Genomic DNA, 21,931 nt, shown 5'->3' on the forward strand with positions numbered 1-21,931 from the left:
ATAATGTTCTCTCTCTCTATTTATAGTCTCTTTAATTTCTTTCAGTGCTTTCATCACTCCAGTTTTGAAGACATGATCTAGTAGACTATTGAGATGTATTTCATTGACTGTTCTTTCTGGGGATTTCTATTGTTCTTTTAATTGAGAATCATTCCCCTCCTTCTTCATTTTACTTATATCTCTCTGGCACTATGGATTATGAAGTATCAGTTATCTTCTCTGGCCTTCAAGGGATTTTTTTTTTGAAGAGGTTGTGTTCCTGTGTAGACTGTGCACACCTAATAATTTTTTCGCTATGTCTGTTTTTAGTATGGATGGTAGCCACGTCTTTCTTCTATGTGTGTTATCTGTTATCCTTTTGATTAAGGATGTGGCTGGTGTTGTGGTGACCAGAGCCTTCTCTGGTTTTTTAGTGTGGTCTCCTTTTTGTTCTGTGGTTGTCACAGCTCTGTCAGGGACTGGGTCTGTTTCCTTTTTGTTGGGAGTGAGGCTTCCAGACCTGATTCTGAGCTCTGGTGCATAGTAGGTGGGGTTGGAGAAGTTTAAGTACTTTTTCTTGACTCTGCCCTTATCCTAGCTTTAGTTACAGGAATGTCAGTGTCACACACTTGGTTGGTGATGCCCTATCAGGTCAGTGACATCACCAGCAGCAAACACTGCACCTGCACTTGCCCTGATACACAAACTCTGCTCACCTGTCTTAGATGCCTAAACCAGTAGGGCTTCCAGCACTCAGTGACTGCATTCATGCTACCAGATCAGCACCATGCCAAGTGCCAAATGCTGCCCCTTCAATCACCCCACTTTGCAAATTCTGCTCACTCTTCCCAGAGGCCCACAGGCCATGCTACTTGGTCAGAACTACTCTCAGTGCTGCATCCACTCAGGGTAGGTGGGCTCACAGAAAATGGCCACACCAGCACTCACCCTCATTCTGTGCCAGAACTCTAGTCCTTGCCCATTTGTCTTAGAGGTGTGGGTCCACAAAGACTCCTGCATAGCAAAATGGTCCCCTTTGCTTGGTGTTGTAAACAAATTTCAGTCCTGCATGTGAAGTTGTGGACCCTCTGGGTATGAATTCATGTTTCAAATCCACCTCTGCCTGGGAGCTGAACACTAAGGGATATGGTTGTTGTGCTGGAGCCCTGCCTCTCTTCTAAGAACACATCAGCAATGGTGCCACAGGCCTGTGTAGACAAAGGCTATGGCCCAGCTGCATTGTGCTCCTCCCTACAATGCACACCAGCAGTATTGTTTTCTTTTTTTTAATTTTATGGAGAACTCAGGCTGTTCTGTTCTCTATATCCTCCCAGACATAGTTCATAGCATACTCCAGCCCCCTGAGATTGCCTCTGTGCAGTTGGCCCCAGTCCACCACGTGGCTCTGGCAGCCATCCCCAGCCCACCCCCTGCTGGTTTGTGTCTAGGGCTGAGGTCACATTGAAATTTAGTGTTAATTTTACTTATTGTTTTGTGGGTCAAGGGCTACTTTGCCCTGATACAAGACTTGGAGTCCTCCGTCCCCCCCAGTTTAAGAGTGTGAATCCTTATTTGTCACTCCCACACTGTGGGATCCATCCCACGCTATTTTCCTTTTACATTTTTCCTACCAGATTTGTGGTGAATTTTGTCTTTTGAAGAAGGTGATGTTCTGTCAATGTTCAGTAGGTGTTCTGAGTGAATGGGTGGGTCCTGGGTTGTTTCTCTTGGTGTATTTGTGGGAAAGGGTGAGTTACTAGTGTCTTTCTACTCCACCATCTTGGCTGCTCCTGACTCCTCTTTCTTAGATTTGATACTGAAATTACTAATAATTGGCCAGAATTCTCAAACAATGTTTCCATGATCTATTCAGACAGATATTGTATACCTGTCTGAAAATTAACATGACATTTCTTATTTTTAAAAAAATTGACAGCACATTCTGCAGGGAAGAAGTAAATGTAAGTGTAATCCTATGAATTTTCAATAAAAGGATGAACTAATGGAAAGTCTGGTAGCCATGTACAGTGAATATCAGTTATCTTTGTTCTACCTTCCTTGATAATGCCTTTTTCTGTGGTACTAATTTCTTCTCTTCCCTCTACTGATCAAAACTTCTCCATTCGAAGGCATTGGTGGTATAGTGGTGAGCATAGCTGCCTTTCAAAACTTCTCCACTCTCCACTGTGAAAAAAAATTAAAACTAAAATGTCTTATCCAGACATCCAAAGTCAAACATAGTTTTATCTTAATTCCATTCCCCCACAATCCGTATAATTCTAGGAAATAAAGCTGAACATGTCAATCTAATACTGGAAGACACTGCACTTCTTTTGAATGTCTATTGGTGGATGTCTAATATCAGTTTGAGATTTTTTTCCTCTTGGGCAAAATCTAATTTCCCAAAAGTAAATATTTAAGTATTTTCTCTGCTGGGTTTAAGTCTTACAAGTTATTTATTAATTATAGACTAGAATCATCCTTATATTATGAGATAATGAAATACAAAATACATTTCAAATTGCTTCTCCATTCACTCTCCTCTTTCTTTTAGAGAATAAAAGTTTATTGTTGAATTTTAATGCATAATTAAAATATATCCATATATATTTATTTATTGAAGTATAGTCAATTTACAATGTTATGTCAATTTCCGGTGAACAGGATAATGCTTCAGTCATACATTAACATACATATATTCTTTTTTATATTCCTTTTCACCATAAGTTACTATAAGATATTGAATATAGTTCTCTGTGCTATACAATATGGAATTGTTTTTTATATATTATATATATATTATTATCTACAAATCTCAAGCTCTCAATTTAGCCCTTCCTACTCTCTTCTCCCTCTGGAAACCATAAGTTTGTTTTCTATGTCTGTGAGTCTTTTTTTAATAATTTCATCTATTTTTTAGATGCTACATGTAAGTGATATCATATGGCATTTTTCTTTCTCTTTCTGCATTCACTTAGAATGATATTTCCTAAGTCCATTCATGTTGCTATAAATGACATTATTTTATTATTTTTTTATGGATGTGCATTATTCCATTGTATAAATATACTACTTCTTTATCCAGTATTCTGTCCTCTTGTTAATCTTACTGGAGAGGCCAAATCTTACTGGAGATACCAATGCTCACTGCTTAGGTCACAAGTGGAATAGTCAATTTGTTTTGGCTTGCTTTGAACTGAAAATTGTTGTGTTAGAGGATTTCATTTTCTATGATGATGCCTTTTTCCACACAGTAATATTCCCACTGTTTAGTCATACCTTTCCTGAATCTCCCTACATGGACAAAAATGTCAAGCTTCACCATGAGAGACACAAGCTCGTAGACTTTATACTTCCAGAATGATACAAGAGTTGGATGTAAGACTCAGGTTAGAATCAGTGCATTAAGTTGTTCAACAAATAAATTACACAGACTTAGTATATGCCAAACTCAGACACTGGCTGCAAGTGGATTCTGGGTATTCACAAACCAGAAAGCATCACTGAGTTTGAAGTCCAGAGGTTTTACTTGGGCTTTATAATTTATTAAATCATTGGACACATGACTAATCTCCATCTCCAGCACCATCTACTCCCATTTTCCCAGAGTCCAGCGTGTCCCTAATTTTTAACCCTCTAATTATGTGGCTGGTCTTTCTGGGATTAGTGCTCATGCTGAAGTTAACTTGGGGCCCACTACTATGAGTCACCTCATTAGCATAATAGACGGTCTTCTCACTGAAGAAATTCCAAGAGTTTTGAAGTTCTGTGTCTGGTACCAGAAATAAAGGACAGATAATTTATTTATTATACCACTGATAATAACTCTAAAAATTTGGTATGCATGAGAACTACAAAGGAGATTGTTTAAAATTTTACCCTTTGTAGAACTGAATTGAGGCTCAGAACTTCCTAACTTTCAGGAGCACATAAAGAATGCTACATTGCTGATGAGCATGTAAATTGGTACAGTCACCTGAGAAGCAAATATCTGTCAGTATCCACTTTAACCTGAACATACAGATAAACCTATTCCAGCAAATCTGCTTCTAGGTAAATACCTAATAAAAGTGGCCACTGTCAGGAAAAACTGAAACATTTTGAAACACACACTCAACCATACAAAAGATTACTTGGTGCCTGTCTAGCTCACCCTTTGAATATTTCAAATTCAATGTTACTGAGCAATTTTCTAACTCTGTAGGTAGTAGGAAACATACAGTACTATAAATTATTATTTTTCTTTAGAAATGCTAATGTACTTAATCTTGTGGAATGCAATTGCTGGGTACCATTTCCTCAGTGTGCTGTTGTTTGCCTAGATTTCTTCTTTAAAGGAACCCTTCATCTCCTCTCTAATTCACCATTTCTAAGAGGGTCAACATATATTGGTGTGAAAGACAAGACTTATAATGTATGATAGCACATCTTAATTTGACCTTCAAGGCCTTTTACATTCTGGCCTCAAGCATCATTTCCAAATTCAACTTTTTATTTCCCTTTCTCAACTCATATTCCAAAGACTGTTACTGACACTTCAACCATCTTGCATGATGTCTTCATCCATTACCGAATTCCTTTCCCAGCATGCATGCTCACACACACAAACACACACAAACAGGACCACTTCCACCTGCCTTCCTTTCCTCTTTGAACTTTTTGAGCACTACTGTGAGCCACTCATTTAAATTTCAATTATTCATCATCTTACATATTTACCTTTGTGCATACCAATCTCTCCTTTTGCTTGGCAAGTTCTGAAGGCTTATCCTTCCTGTTATTAACTGTTTTGTTATCTGGTCCTGGGGTGAAGTCTTTTATGCATATGAGTTGAAAGAGAAGCAGTCAAGGGAATGGTTTATGAAGAAGTATAAAAATTGCCATTTAGGAAAATCTAGGACAGCAAAAAGAAACAAACAAAAATAATTGGTCATGCAGAGAAACTGTGAGACAAATGATTTTTATGCTTTAAGTCCAGGATTACCTCCCTGCCTAGTTCATTGGAATTCAAACCTAGGAATTTGCCCATGTGGTCCCACACCAGCTCCACTTTCTGCTTCTGCTATTCATTCTTGTGGAATTGTCTGTATGACATCTGCCTTCAGCTTGTCTTTGTCTTCTGGTTTCTGCTCATGTCCCTTCATCCCAGTTCTTAGTGACTTGTCAAATGTCACTGAGATCACAGCCACGAAGTTCCTTATACCATGTCTGGTTCAGGGTAGGTGCTCAGTGAGGATTTTCCTTCTTCTTAATGTAGCTCAGATTTGTTATTATGCTTCCCGTGGAAGTGAACAAAAGGCTTTTATTAAATTAGGAAATAAAAGCAACCTGTGTTGTTTCTTGATCAAAGGTGTCAGCCTGAGGCAGAATTCCAAGTTGGATGCTTGGAGAGTCAGTGGGAGCACCACAGGACCCTCTCCCTCCTTGTCTCTCTAGAAGAACTCACTTGCTCATTGTCCTTTAGGGGCTTAAGGAGCAAGTCTGAACTCACAGCTCCTTGTTCACATCAGAGGCTTCCATCCAACCACCATTGCCCTGACTCCACCCTCTCCTCCAGCAGCACCAGCTCATCTCCAGAGTAGAAACTGAGAGCAGTGTCTGTAGATCACAGTCCAGACAGGTAGCTCTTCCTGCATAAAGTAGGGTGCCCCTGCACTGCGCTGTGTTGAAAGGCAGCAAGCATCCACTTTTTAGCAGGTAGGACTTCCTCCTTCTCCACTCTCTCACCCTTTGTGTCTCTTCCCCCTCTCCCCTTCCTCCCCTCCATCCTTCTCTAACACACCCTTGAGTGGATGATGCTGGCTTGCAGTTGTTAACTTAGTTCTTTTTTATAAACCCAGTAGTTTATTTCAAAGTAGAGATTTTAGGCTTACTGAACAAAATCCCACTACAATTGACACTTATACAGACACTAGACTACTGTACACTTAAAAAAAGAAAAAAATCAAGAAGGGCCAAGGTGGTAGAGTAGAACAACACTCTTAGCTCACCCTCTCCCACAAATGCACCAAGACTGACATCCACTGACCCACCTATCCAATCAGAAAGTCTGATGAACTTTGACAGAACTTCACCTTCATCAAAAGACAAAACATGCCATTAATCTGGTAGGAGAAAAGGAAAATAAAAGGAAGAAAAGGGGAAATAGTGCTGTCTAGTCCCATGGGGAGGGAGGAGCAAAGGTGGTATAGTGCTCATTTGTTGGGTCTCTCCCACTCCAATGAAGAGTTCAGCTGGATGTAGGGGGAACCTCTGAGGCTTGAAATTGTATAGAATAGCCCTTGACTGACAGAACAAAGTTAAATGGGCAGAAAGGGTCCTCATGATCCCAAAGCTTAGACACGAACCAGCAGGTGTGGGATGAAACAGACTGCCTGAGCCTGATGGAGGACTTGGGCCAACTGTACAGAGGCAACCTCAGGAGATTTCAATGTGCTGTTTGCCATCACTGGAAAGGTATACAGAGCAGAACAACATGAGTCTCACATAAAATATGAAAAAAAAGGCAAAGCAACACTGCTGGTGTGCCCTGGGGGGAGGGGTGCCATAGCTTTTGTCTTTGAAGGCCTGTGGCATCATTTCTGGTGCCTTTTCTGGAGAAGAGAGGTGGGACTCAACCACACCCACCATATACTCTAATGTGCACCCAGGTGGAGGCAGGGTTGAAATCTCAATCCCTACCTAGGGGCTCTGCAACCTCATAGGGGGGACTCAGATTTGTTTACAGCCCCCAAAATAGGAAAGTTCTGCTGCAGTACCTCTGTGAGCTAATGCTTCTAAGAAAAATGAACAAGGAGCAGAGTTCTGCCACAGAGCAGGGGTGATGGCTGGGGCTGGTATGACCATTTTATCCAAGTCCACCTAGAGAGCATGGAACTGAAGTGAAGTTGGGAGGGGCACTGAAAGACAGAGTGACCCAACCACCTACCATGCACAAGTGCACCACCACAATGCAGCATTTGGAGGAGACATGACACATGGCACTAGGAGAAGCACAGATCAGGGGCACAACTGGAGGGCCTCTGGAACCAGTGACTGGAGTTCATGTAGCAGGGTGAGAACAGGAGCAGCAACAACCACAAAATAAAAAGGAGATCTCATTTAATACCCAGGGAAGACTCTTACTACCAGATCACAGGCCAAATCCCCAACAAAAAGGATAACAGGCAAAAGACAAGAAGACATAGTAACCACCCATACTTCAGACAGAGCTATAGACAAAATTATTAAGAGCACATAGTGCCCACAAGAACACATCCACATATTTTCAGTTTTTTCTTTTACTTTTTAAATTTTTACTTTTAAAAGATTTTTATGTTTCTATGTTTAACCCCTTTTAAAATTGGACATTAAAATATTGTAAATTGTTTTTAGTTTGTCTCAATTTCATTTTTATTTCTCTTTGCTTTAATCTTCTATTATTGATTAGACTCTGTTCTCAAATTTTTTCCTGTTTTAAGATTTTTAATTTCTCACAATTTTCTTTTTATCTCTTTGTTTTGTTCTCTTATTTATTATAATCAGTTTTCAGATATTATTTTCTAATTTTAAGGCTTTTAAAATTTGTCTCAACTCAATTTTTATTTCTCTTTGACTTGTTCTTTTATTGTTCATAATCTGTTTTCAAATCTTATTCTCTTCTTTTAAATTTATTTTTTAGCTTTATTTCTGCATCTGTTTTAGGTAAATAAGTAAAAAGAAAACCTTTAGAAACAGAAAAGATAACTGATGCTCCATAATCAATAGTGCAGGAGAGATATAAGTAAAATAAAGAAGTAGAGGAACAACTCCCATTTAAAAGAGCAGGTAAAATCCCCTGAAAGAGTGATCAATGAAATAGACCTTGATAATCTATTAAATCATGATTTCAAAGAAGGGGAGATAAAAGTACTAAAGACACAAAAGGTGATTGTGTATAGAGGCAAAGACTATGTAAGATAGGAAATTGAAACTTTATAAAGAAGTGTGAATTAAAATAGGAAAACACATTTGCTGAAATAAGACCTGAGTTAAAAGTTGTAAAAAAAAAAATGTAGGCTACTTAATGCAGAGGAATTAATAAGTGGTTGAGAATACAGGACAACAGAAATCAACTAATCAGAACAGAAGAGAGGAAAACAAATAAAAACCAATGAAAGAACAAAATTCAATGAAAACAATTATCCTATGGGATAATATAAAACTTGCCAAAACCTATGTATAACAGGGGTCTCAGAAAGAGAAGAAAAAGCAAAAGGGATTGAAAAAGTATTTGAAGAAATCTTAATTAAGAACTTCTGAAACATAAAGAAGCAATCAGATATACCAATACAGGAAGTACAAAGGGACCAAAACAAGAAGAAACCAAACAGACACACACTGAGATATATTATAATCAGCATTGCCAGGGTTAAATATAAAGAAATGATTCTAAAGGCATAAGGAGAAAAATAGAGTTAGTTACAAATGAAACCTCATAAGGCTTTCAGCTGATTTCTCTACAGAAACACTACAAGCCAGAAGGTAGTGGCAAGATATATTCAAAGTCCTGAATGAAAAACAAACAAACAAAAAATATTCAGCCTAGGATAATTTATCCAGCAAGTCTATTCTTTAGAATAGAAGGAGAAATAAATATCTTCACAGACAAGCAAAAATAAAAGAATTTAGCAACACTAAATCTATACTAAAAGAAATATTGAATGGTATACTCTAAATCAAAAAGAAGTAGGTTGCTTTTGAAAGGAGAAAACCATAATTGGAAAGGTGATAAATAGCATGAATTACAACAGAATAAACATGGAATAGTAAAAGAAGACATCTAAATCATTCTCGGTAGGATGGGTTTGAGCTTATATTTCTATATGTTTAAAACAAACAGATACAGTAATGGGTTAATATATGTACAAAATTGGGTAATCATAAGACAAAAACTTACAAGAGAGTCACAAAAACTAAAAATTAACCAAGATAATAGGAAGAAAAACTTAAAAAAAACACACACACAATAAGAAAAAGAAAGGAACAAGGGAAAAAATGCCAAATCACCTGCAAAATTAAGTTCAAAATGGCAATAAACTAAAGTTTATCAGAAATTACTTTAAATTTCAATAGGTTAAATGCTCCAATGAAAAGACCTAGAATGACAGACTGGATAATAAAACAAGAACCTATAATATGCCACATACAAGAGACCCACCTTTGGGAAAACGACACAAATAGACTGTGAGTGAGAAAATTGAACAAGATATTACACACAAACAGAAATGAAAATAAAGCAGGGGTAGCAATACTGATTTCACACAACATGAACTTTAAAACAAAGACCATAAAGAAAGATGAAGAACGTTTTATGATTTAAGGAGCAATATAAGATGAAGATATTACATCCATTAACATAATTACACCCAATGTAGGAGCAACTAAATACATAAAGCAAATACTAACAGATATAAAAGGAGAAATTGCTGGGAATAAAATAATGGTAGGAAATTAAAACATCCCATTATCCTCACTGGAAGATCTTCCAGATGCAAATTTAATAACGCAACAGAAATTAAATGATACAATATACAAATTAGACATGGTTGATATTTCAGAACATTACATCCTAAAAAAAATACAATATACATTCTTCATAAGTGCACATGGAACATTTTCTAGGGTGGATCATGTACTTGGGCACAAAAGAAGACTCAACAATTTTAAGACAATAATAATTATTTTAAGCATTTTTTTTCTGAACACAATGCATGAAACTAGAAATCAACTACAGAAAAACAAAGGAGAAAGAAATGACAGCATGATAATTAAACAACATGATACTAAGAAACCAATGGGTCAATTATAAAATCAAAGAAGAAATTAAAAACTACTTGGAGACAAATGACAAAAATCAAAACCACACAAAATCTATAGGATGCAGCAAAAATATTCCTAAGAAGAAAGTTCATTGCAATAAAGGTCTTCCTCAAAAAAGATGAACACTCTGAAATAAACAACTAACCAACTAAAAGAATTAGAGAAAGAAGAGCAAACAAAACCTAAAGTCAGCAGAAGGAAGAAAACAATAAATATCAGGGAGGAAATAAATAAAATAGAGATTTAAAAAACAATAGAAAAAATCAATCAAAGAGCTGTTGTTGTTTTTTTGTTTTTTTTTTTTTTGAAACAGTAAATAAAATTGACAAACCTCGGGCCTAGCTCACAAAGAAGAGAAAAGACAGAGCACAATCAAAATAAGAAAGGAAAATGGAGAAATTACAGCCAATACCACAGAAATTCAAAATATCATATGAGAATACTGTGAACAACTTTATGGAAAGTAAATGAATAACCTTGAAGAAACGGACAAGTTTCTGGAAACATACAGTCCACATGACTGAATCAAGAATAAACTGACCACTAGAACAAACCAATCACTAGAAACGAAATTGGATAAGCATAAAAAAAAAAAAAATCTCCCTACGAACAAATGTCCAGGACTGCATGGATTCACTGGGGAATTCTATCATACATACAAAGAAGAACTCATACCGGCCTTTCTCAAAATCTTCCAGAAGATTGAAAAGGAGGGGGTACTCGCAAACTCATTCTATGAAGTCACCATCACCCTGATACCAAAACCAGACAAAGACACTACTAAAAATGTAACTCACAGATCAATATCACTGAGGAAACATAGATACAAATATTCTCAACATAATATTAGCAAACAGAATCCAACAGCACATAGAAAAGTTCATACACCATGATCAAGTCAGGTTTATCCCAGGACCACAAGGATGGTTCAACATATGCAAATCAATCAATAATATACCCCAACAACAAGAGAAAGGACAAAACCCATATGATCATCTTAATAGATGCAGAAAAAGCATTTGATAAGATTCAGTGCCCATTATGATAAAAATCCTCACCAAAGTAGGTATAGAGGGGACATATCTCAACATAAGTAAAGCTGTTTATGACAAACCTACAGCCAGCATAGAACTCAATGGTGAAAAGCTGAAAACCTTCCTACTAAAATCTGGCAAAAGGCAAGGTTCTCCACTCTAACCATTTTTATTCAACATAATCTTGGAAGTCCTAGCCACTGCAATCAGGAAAGAAAAAGAAATACAAGAGATCCAAATTGGAAAAGAAGCTAAAATATCGTCACTATATGCAGATGACATGATACTATATATAGAAAACCCTAAAAGGCCCAGGCAAAAACTACACGAACTAATGAAAGAATTTGGCAAGGTACAAGGATACAAGATCACAAGATTAATGTACAAAAGGATACAAGATTAATGTACAAAAATCAGTTACATTTCTTTACACTAATGATGAATCAACAGGAAAAAGAAATAAAGAAACAATCCCTTTTAAAATTACATCTAAAGTAATAAAATATCTAGGAGTAAATCTAACCAAGGAAGCAGAAGACTTATACATGGAGAACTACAAGGAAATTAAAGGAGACTTTAAAAAATGGAAAGATATCCCATGCTCCTGGATTGGAAGAATTAGTATTGTTAAAACGGTCACATTTCCCAAGGCAATCTACAGATTTAATGCAATCCCTATCAAATTACTAAGGGCAAATTTCACAGAAGTGGAACAAATTATTATAAAATTTATATGGAATCACAAAAGACCCAGAATTGCCAAAACATAACTGAAGGAAAAGAATGAGGCTGGAGGAACAACCCTCCCAGACTTCAGACCATACCACAGAGCTACATTAATCAAAACAGCATGGTATTGATACAAAACAGACATATGGAACAAAATTGCCCAGCAATGAACCCACAATGTTTTGGTCAATTAATCTTCAACAAAGGAGGCAAGAACATACAATGGAAAAAAGACAGTCTCTTCAGCAAATGGTGTTGGGAAAATTGGACAGCAGCATGTAAATCAATGAAGTTAAAATACTCCCTCTCACCATACACAAAAATAAACTCAAAATGGATTAAAGACTTAAACATAAGACAAGTCACAATAAACCTCTTAGAAGAAAACACAAGCAGAACATAATCTCACATACATCTCAGCAATGTTCCCCAGGGCAGCCTACCAAAGAAATAGATATAAAAGTAGAAATAAACAAATGGGACCTAATTAAACTTAAAAGCTTTTGCACAACAAAGGAAACCATAGGCAAAACAAAATGCCAACCTATGGATAAGGAGAAAATATGTGCAAAAGATGAAACTGACAATGCTTAATCTCCAGAATATATAAACATCTCATACGACTTAATAAGAAAAAGAAAATCAACCCAATCCAAAAAATGGGCAAAACACCTAAACAAGCAATTCTCCCATGAAGACATACAAATGGCCAAAGGCACATGAGAAAATGCTCAATACCTCTAATTATCAGAGAAATGCAAATTAAAACTACAATGAGGCTTCACCTCACACCAGTCGGAATGACCATCATTCAAAAGTCTGACAAATGCTGGAAAGGGTGTTGTTGAAAAGGGACCCCCCTACACTGTTGGTGAGAATGTTGTTTTGTGTAGCCATTGTGGAAAACAGTATGGAGATTCCTCAAAAGACCAAAAGTAGACTTAACATATGATGCAGTGTTCCCACTCCTGGGCATATATACAGAAGAATCCCTAATTCCGAAAGACACCTGCACCCTAATGTTCATAGCAGCACTATTTACAATAGCCAAGACATGGAAGCAACCTAAATGTTCATTGACAGATGACTGGATAAAGAAGTTGTGGTATATTTATACAATGGAATAATACTCGGCCATGAAAATTGAGAACATATTGCCATTTGTAGCCACGTGGATGTCCCTGGAGAATGTCATTCTAAGTGAATTAACCCAGAAAAAGAAATATACCACATAACATTTATATGTGGGCTCTAAAAAATAAGACAAATGAACTTACATGTAAAACAAAAACAGATTCACAGACATATAATGCAAACTTGTGGTTGCCAGGGGAGAGGGGATTTTGAAAGGATAAACTGGGAATTTGAGATTTGCAGATACTGAGTGACATATACAAAATAGATAAACAAGTTTTACTGTATAGCACAGGAAATTATATTCCATATCTTGTGGTAACCAATTTTTTAAAAAGAATATGAAAATTAATATATGTATATTTATGTATCACTGAAGAATTGTGCTGTGCACCAGAAATTGAGGCATTGTAAACTAACTATAACTCAATTTTTAAAAGTAAAAAAAAAAAGTTGTCATTAAACTAGCAAAAATGCTCAGAGAGCACATACAGATGAACCCACTGTCACTGTCCAAATGAAATCACAGTGGGTTAGGAGGAAACTTGCACTGATTTTGAGAAAAACAAGCAATGAGCCCAAACCAAATTTAATATCTTCCACTCTTCGTTTTTCTCTTTGGGCTTCATTCTCATGGAAATCCGACATGGAAGGGAAGTGTTAGGGACTTCAGTCTAGCTGATGCTCACTCCATGTTCTCTGATCAGCCATCTTAGCTGTGACAGGGGAGCGAGTGTCTCACTCCAAGTGGAAGAACACAGCACCAAGGCAGTGGGGGACCTCAAATACATCCACAGCACAAAGAAATAGTTTCTCAAAACGTTTTGAGATATATGTCTACCAATCAGCATCATCAAAATATTCACTTGTATGTACTGCATATGAAGCCATCACTATGGTCTCTGAGGGTACTAGAATTACAAGAGTTTACAAGATCTGACAAATAACATAATGAGTTTTTCTTCTGCCTTTAAAATTTAAAGAAGTCGAAAACATTATTTTGGTGGGCTAGCTGCCTCCATTGAGAAAAATTTAAAGAAGCACAGCTACAAATATAAATATCAAACCAAGCTCGGTCTCTGTACTGATCACTGGTCCCTGGCAGATGCAAGATGGAAATGTGTAGCTCAAGTTCTTGGCATGAATTACTTGCTATTAGTTTGTCATTAAAAGTAGATTCTGTCAAACTTAAATTTAATCATATTGATTTGTTTTCTAAAATAAAGACCTTTCACTTAAAAAATTAAAAAAAAACATAAAAATCTTCAAAACCTAATAAAAACGGGCAACTTTCTATAGCCTGGTTTATATTAGACATTAGGGAGATCTTCCATTACCTTCTTATTTACACTTTCACATGCAATAAAGAAAAATCAGGATGCAGTTTAATCTAGTTCTTTTAAAAGATCTCTGAAGCCACCATAGCAAGATAGATAGGTTGATTCACACACTAGCTTCTCCAAAGTTCAGATGATTTTTACAAGTGTCATTTATTCCAAATTTGGAAACACCCTGGAGGAAGGTAGGGATGAATGGTGGTAGGAGACACACTGTAACTATAGGAAGGACCTTACCTCTTCCCTGAATGTGTAGAAGAGCAGAGTGAGTCATGCTTGTGGGGAGTGGAGAGGAACCGAATGCAGATTCCACTGTGGACCTGCTGAGGTTAGGGTTGGCAGGGTGCTGTTGATGAGCATGTGCTCCAAGGAAAGGTGGTGTCAGGGAGTCCAGAATCACTGTAAATGGTTTTGTGGGACATGTGTCTAGAACCGGATGGCTTGGAATGGAACTAGCATGAACAGAATTCCACAGTCCCACAAAGGTAGATTCCCAGGTCCATGAACAACCAGGACCACAGGTGTGGGGGAGATGAAGGTCACTGTCTGAGAAAGTGGCAACAGGCCATTAACAGCAGTGAGGGTGTATGTGTCAGGGCTGGGAGGTGGGGTAATTCTTAAATCTTAGTTCACATGTAGACTACAAGAGACTGGGTGTGGAGAAGCCAAAGTCAGGGTGAGGAAAAGTAGTGGGGTATTTTTGTAGAAGGACACACTGAGGCTTGGTGATGTGTTAAAAATGGGGGAGTACCCCTGGTTTTCTGTTTGGGGAGGCTAAAACCGATAGCAGTGGAATGAGAGGTGGATTCGAGGAAAGAAAGGACATGGTGATGAAGTGAAGACACTTTTCTGGGGAGGTGAAGAGACTGGAACAGAAGTAAAATGTCTCTTTTCTCGAAAGTGATCCTCAAAGGCACAGAGAGTTCAGAAGTCTCCCATTCTGCTCCCATTACCAGTTGCTTTCAGGGACTCCATGAGGGATAGGGAAGCCATCTGCTTGATTATCACAGTAGAGAGCATCCTTGGTGAAGTGGAAAAACTTAAAAATTATATTTGAAATTATATTTTCTGAAGGCATCCATTTAAGAGGTTGCCATTGGGATTCTTTTTTGAGAAGACTTGGACTTACAAATAAGTGCAAAGTATCCATTGAGATCTGCCCTGTCCAAAGTGGCAGCTGCTAGGGGGGAGGGTATAGCTATGTGATAGAACATGTGCTCAGCATGCACGAGGTCCTGGGTTCACCCCCCAGTACCTCCATTAAATATAAATCAATAAAAACCTAATTACACTCCCAAACAAACAAAATAAAACAAACAAAAAAACAAAACAAAGCACAAAAAAACAAAGTGGCAGCCGCTAGCCACATGTAACTATTGCTTGCTTGATACATAGCCAGCTAAAGTTGAGATGCACGGTACATGTAAAATAGACTCAGATTTTGAATGTCTAGTATGAATAAAAGCATGTGAAATATCTCATATATTTTTCTGTTGATTATATGCAGCAATGATAATATTTTGGCTCTATTGGACTAAATATAAATATATTGCTAAAATCAATTCCTTTTTTTTTTTTTTTTTTTTTTTTACTTATTTAAAAAAGTTGGGGAGGCTTCTGGAAAATTTAAAACTGCATGAGTTGTTTGCATTATATTTGGACATCCCCTGAGTTGAATTACCAGAAACATACTTTTGCCAGTCCTGTTCATTTTATGAAGTTTTGTTTAATTATTAGAATTACGTTTTCATGCTGTAACCTATACCAGCCTTCTGTTTGAAATCAAGCAGTAAGGAGCTAGCATTTTTGGTTTTGCTTTCTGAATTTGATGAATGACTGCATTACTGTTTTGTGTTTTCTTTTCCAAAATTTAATTGTGTGCTGGTTAATTCCAGGATGGTGATGTCTGAGTTTTTTGTATTTTGGTTTTTTTTTCTTTCCCTTTTTAAAGGTAAAATTGCACCATCCTGGAAATAGTTATCTCAGGGTATTAGGAATTATTTTTTAAAACATTCACCTCTCAAAATTCCATCACTGGGCCTGGCAGCTCACACCATGACTGTATTGCTCTTTAGAGCTGCATTTTCAAAACATTTTATTGATGTATATTTGATTTACAATGTTGTGTTAGTTTCAGTTGTACAGCAGGGTGATTCAGTATATATATATATTTTTTTTCTTTTTCAGATTCTTTTCCACTGTAGGTTATTACAAGAAATTGAATATAGTTCCTTGTGATATACAGTAGGTCCTTGTGCTTATCTGTTTTATATATAATGGTGTGTATCTGTTAATATGGCCTCTTTTTGGATGCAAACAACATAGGTTGGGGCTCAGAGCCTTGAAAAACGAACACTACTAAGGCCATCCGCCCAGGCTTTTGGGGCTTTCTGAGTTTGTCTGCCCCCCCAGGGGAAGGGAATGGCTCCTGTCATGGGATGTGATGGTGCTTGGGCATCAGGGCTCTTTCCTGTAGCCACGGCTGTGTGTCCTCATTGAGCAGGGCAGAAAAATTGATGCCTATGCTGAAGTGGACAGGGGGTTCTGTGGACAGTGTGTTCTCACAGTATTATCTTTTTCTGAGTGGCAGGGGATAATTATTTGACAACTTCTGTGTGACTGACAAGAAATGTGTGTGGTAGAATAGCCTTTCATATCTTACATCTTAAAGCAGTCATTTTCCCTCCCTTTTTGTTACAAAAGAATTTATGTTGTTGGGAAAACTACTCGTTAGGTGGACTTACCATAGTCACAGCCTTATGCCACTTTACAATATTTTCTTCTTGTGCTTTCCAGAACATTATAAAGCTGATAGAAAGAAAAAAAGCATGAGGGAATACTCCTAAACTCATTTTATGAAGCCACCATCAGTCTGATACCAAAAACAGGCAAAGACACCACCAAGAAAGAGAATTAAAGACCAATATCACAGAAGAACATAGATGCAAAAAATCCTCAAGGAAATACTACGAAATAGAATGCAACAGCACATAATAAAAGATCATACATTATGATCAAGTTGGGTTCATCCCAGGGAAACAAGTGTGGTTCAACACATACAAATCAATGTAATAATTCACAACAAGAGAAAGGACTAAAACCACATCATGATCTCAATAGATGCAGAAAACACACTTAATAAAATTCAACGGAGAACTATAAAACATTGATGAAGGAAATTAAAGAAGTTTCTAAAAAATGGAAAGATACCCCCATGCTCCTGGATTGGAAGAATCAATATTGTTGAAATGGTCATACTGCCCAAAGCAATCTACAGATTTAATGTGATCTCTATCAGATTACACAGGACTTTTTTTTTTTTATAGAATTTGAACAAAGAATCTTAAATTTATATGAACCACAAAAGACCCAGAATTGCCAAAGCAATAATGAAGAAAAAGAATGAAGCTGGAGAAATAACCCTCCCAGACTTCAGACAACACTATAGAACTACAGTCATCAGAACAGAATGTTATTGACATAAACACAGGCATATGGATCAACGGAACAGACTAGAAAGCCCAAAAATAAACCCACAGACCTACAGTCAATTAGTCTTTGACAAAGATGGGCAAGAAAATACAGTGATTAAAGACAGTCTCTTCAGCAAATGGTGTTGGGAACACCGGACAGCAGCATGTAAATCAATGAAGTTAGAACAACTCCCACATGCCATACACAAAAATAAACTCAAAATGGCTTAAAGAATTAAATATAAGGCAAGACACTGTAAATCTCCTAGAAGGAAACATAAGCAAAACATTCTCTGACATAAATCTTAGCAATGTCCTTGTAGGGCAGTCTATCCAAGCAATAGAACACCTAGACACCTCTTCATTCCACCATTCCACAGTGTTCAAAACAGTAATTCACTTGTGCAGCTGGGTAATAAGCCACAGCTGCCAGACGACTGGGCTTTTCTAGATTTCTTTTAATGTCAAAGAAATCCAGAAAAGTCATTTGCTATTTGAAGAAATCTTTGGTATCTCATTTTACAGTTAAAATTTTTTATTCCATTTTTCTAAAATTCAAAACTTCTGATTATATTAATGCATAATCATACAGACACACTTGTCAGGTGTACACACTACACTTTTTTCTTATCATTATAAACAAAGTTCAATTAATCAAGAAGTTACAATGAATTACAAATTATGTCCTAGGACATGAAGCAGATACAAAACATGTGAAAAAGAGCAATCTTTATGATAGTTTGGAATCTAGCTGGAGACATAAGTACTATGTTGTGCCATCAAACAATTACTTGGTTTTGTGTTATATTCCAGATATATAAAGGAAGTACCAAGAGAAGAAATCTTGTGTGACTTGAAACATGACATAGCTTTGCATCTGAAGGACACTCAGTAAATACTAAATGAGGGAACAAATGAATGAACAAGAAAAACCAGCATAGCTGTGCAGAAACATAGGCTTGAGCAGGGTTTTCAACAACCAGCAACACAAAATCTGCTCCTCGCCAAAGAAAAGCCCTCAAGTCTAAATACACACCTGAAATATTTCATTGAGTCTAAAGGCACATATCTGTTTTCATGTCTCAGCTTCTCAGAAATTGATGAGATGCCATAATTTAAAGAGTAGCATTTTTTCTTTCTAATAGTTAAAATAAATGTGTATTTCAAGCATCTTAAATTTGATGAAGCATATTGATTGACTCTAAACAAATGTTATTTTATGTAATATGATTTCAAAATTAATCCCTTATACATGTAAATTTATATACCTTATTATAACTTTTATTATACATAACAGCTCAAAAACTTAATGAAAGCCAATGAAAAATTGTGATGTCAAATCCTGTGAGATCTAATTCTTAAAGTTTCAAAACATAAAACAACAAAATTACAACCACTACAAACTCATACAGCACATCTTAAAATCTAGAGCATGCAGAATCTGCAATGTTACTGCAAACGGTGCTGTGAGGTAAATAACTGCAGATACTGTAAACAAACCTGTTATAGAAATACGGAAGATATTCTTCCCATTTTACACTAAAAGGTGGAAAGTTGGGGAAAAGAAAATAATTTTTGTTGCTATAATTTTATCTATAAATAAAAGAATAAAATACTGACCATCTTAACATGTAGAAGTTTTACTGAAAAATAAATAGAAAGGTGTTAACTTCATATTAATGAATTTCATATTCATTTATAAATTACTCTAAAGGAAAACTCACACTATCAACATAATGCAGTAACATAAAACAAGCAACCTGCTATATTTTATTTTGACTGGGGGAGATGCCATTTTTTTTTAAAAAGGAAGCAATGAATTTGCCAATGTCTGACTATTATCAGGCAGCTAGGGAAACATTTTATAGTCTACTGGAAAAGTGCAAACAGGCATGAATTAAACTGCTGACACAACCTTAGTACAGCATCCTAGTCTAATTAGTATAGGAAGTTACGTCAAGGAAAGAGCTTCCCTTCCAATTTTTTTTTTAATCATTATCAGCCTCAATATCTGAATAGAAAAGGATATGAACTAGTGAAACATTAGTCAATTAAGGGAAGAATAAACCTTAAATTTGTAGGAGAATCTGCATTTATCTATGCACCTACAGGTATGTATGTCTGTATAGGAATTTCTCATAAGAATTACATAGTGAATCTGACTTTTGCTATGTACAGGGGTAACTAGTCACTTAGTATTTTTAGCCTTAAGATTCATCACTAGAAAATGAAATAGCACTTGTTGAGTTTCTGCAATATGCCAATCACTGTGCTAGATGTTTTATGTAAATTATCTCAATCTCCAAAAGAATCCTACCAGATAATTAGAATTTACTTCACATAACCAAAACTCAGTCACCTAAATTTGATTCCATTGGCCAAGTCAGCCAAACTCCAAAGCCCTTTTCCTTTACTACATGGTACTATGTATATATAAACATGAATGTGCACAAATACATTCCACTACATGAATCATGAGAAAGCAATGGGACAGCTAGAGACTACTGTCTAATTTTTTCTACATAACACACTTCTGCAGGGAGAATTAGTTCAATCATTCATCATTAAGTGATGAGGTCAGTATAATGTGAAAGTCACATTGGTCCAGAAAGAATTATTTCCAGCAGAGTAATGTTTTAAACCGGTGAGGGATGAGCTTTCTCACAGAGTCTTAGCAATGTATGATGACCTTAAGGAAAACAGATGACCATCCTGTGGAAGAGGGTGAACAGAGGCCAGGTAATGGCTTCAAGAACTGCTAGGATTTCTACTATGTTAGACTATCTGGCTGAGCTGTGAATACAAATAAGCCATGAAAATATTTCCACATGTTTACTTAAAAGAAAAATAAGAGGGGAGTATCTAAAGAAGAAAGTCTACATCCTGGATCAGAATTTTTAATTTTGACAATTTATCTTTAACAGAATTGAATGCCCTCATGGAACTACATTTCAAAGAAGACTAACTGATATTGGGTGCAAATGTTCAGCTATACTAGCATTTTATGAGAACTGTTACCAGTTTTGCTAGTACAGAGATTACAAGGCTGCATAGTTCTGAGTTGCTTGTCCATATTTTTAGGGTATAATTTTGCAGAACTTTAATTTTTTTTCCAGAGACACATATATTCCTTTACAAGAGAACTGCCTGTACTATGGTATTGAAGAAAACCTAGTTTCACCACCAGCTTTGTTCAGACCTAGTCTAAGTTCTTCAGTATTTGCTGTTACAGAGTAAAACCAATCTACACTGAGAGGTTAAATAAACTTTATTGCTGCTAAACAATTAAGAATTACTTTGTCAAACCAAATCATTGCCCATTTTTATTTTTACTTTAAGAAAAAAAAGAATTGGAGTGAAATATTTGAAATAAACAAAAATAGAAGATAACGTTTTAAAATACAGATTATATTAACAGAAGTAGAATATATGATCTCAAAATTCTCAAAATTATGCTAAATTAAATGTAAATTCTAATATATACTATGTATTAAAAATATTTTGAGTCAGTTAAAAAAATTTTTAATTCCACAAGGAAGATGACATTCATTACAATAATAATATAGGTTTTTTCCTTAGAATTAGTCTACAGACAGCATACTTGAGATTATTTTCCTTATGAAAATGTCAATTATTAAGGAGAAAACAATATTTCACAATACTGGTCACAGAAAATACACATTACTAAGTTGGCTTCTTCATTTAAATCTCTCTCTGTAATGTGTCTAAGACATCACTAATACTTTAAGAATGTCAAACCCTAATCAAATTTTAACTCTGGTAAAGTAAGTTACTAAAAGTTATCAATATTGAAAGTTATTAAATTTCCACTGTGATAAAACAAAATATGAATCAAAATTGAAGAGTCCTACATAAAATAAAATGTTTATTTAACAACTAGAGCTTACACTGCTCAGTAAGTGTTTTACTCTCCTCATCGAGATAATTGAAGATTTCAGAGCTAGGCTTCTGTCAATTTGCTACCTCTCAATCTAGAAGGCTTTTGTTTCTTGATTCCTCTTTCCTTCCTTCCTGTCTGTGAAGAAAAGTGTGATCCCTATCATTCCCAAGACTGATATCAGTCCTTTTGATTTTGTCTTCCCCATATCTCCTCCAGAAACTTGTTCTTTTAATCATCTCCCTCCTGCTTAAAAGTTCAATTGCTTTAATCTCATTTGTCTCTCTTTCCATGAACATTATTCTTCCTAAGTTTAAGAGATAATGTTGTTCCATGAAACTTGCCTGTGTTTTGTGTATTCAGATACCCTGCTGTAAAATGTACCTCTTACTATGACTCACAGTTAAAAAAAAAAAGCTTGAAAGTTACTAAACTAATCTTGTGCCTTCATTTCATAGATGTGAACATTGAACCCACAGATCTGATCTATCAAAATTCACTCACTCA

At 36.1% G+C, this 21,931-nt stretch overlaps 1 protein-coding gene across 6 annotated transcripts in view; it reads right to left on the reverse strand.

Moving 5' to 3' along the window:
• Positions 1-2,630: 2,630 nt before the first annotated feature.
• The window catches only part of LOC116151868 (junction-mediating and -regulatory protein), a 68,347-nt gene continuing 49,046 nt past the window's right edge, over positions 2,631-21,931 (reverse strand). For all 6 annotated transcript variants that reach the window (XR_010379710.1, XR_010379713.1, XR_010379709.1 and 3 more), the window contains one exon: positions 2,631-4,873. Coding sequence is in view for 1 of the 6 variants with exons in the window: in XM_064483663.1 (XP_064339733.1) it covers positions 4,864-4,873 (10 nt within the window). In the remaining 5 variants the exon portion in view is untranslated. The remainder of the gene's footprint in view (positions 4,874-21,931) is intronic.

The sequence above is a fragment of the Camelus dromedarius genome, unplaced genomic scaffold, assembly GCF_036321535.1.
Source record: "Camelus dromedarius isolate mCamDro1 unplaced genomic scaffold, mCamDro1.pat HAP1_SCAFFOLD_179, whole genome shotgun sequence".
NCBI lineage: Eukaryota > Metazoa > Chordata > Mammalia > Artiodactyla > Camelidae > Camelus > Camelus dromedarius.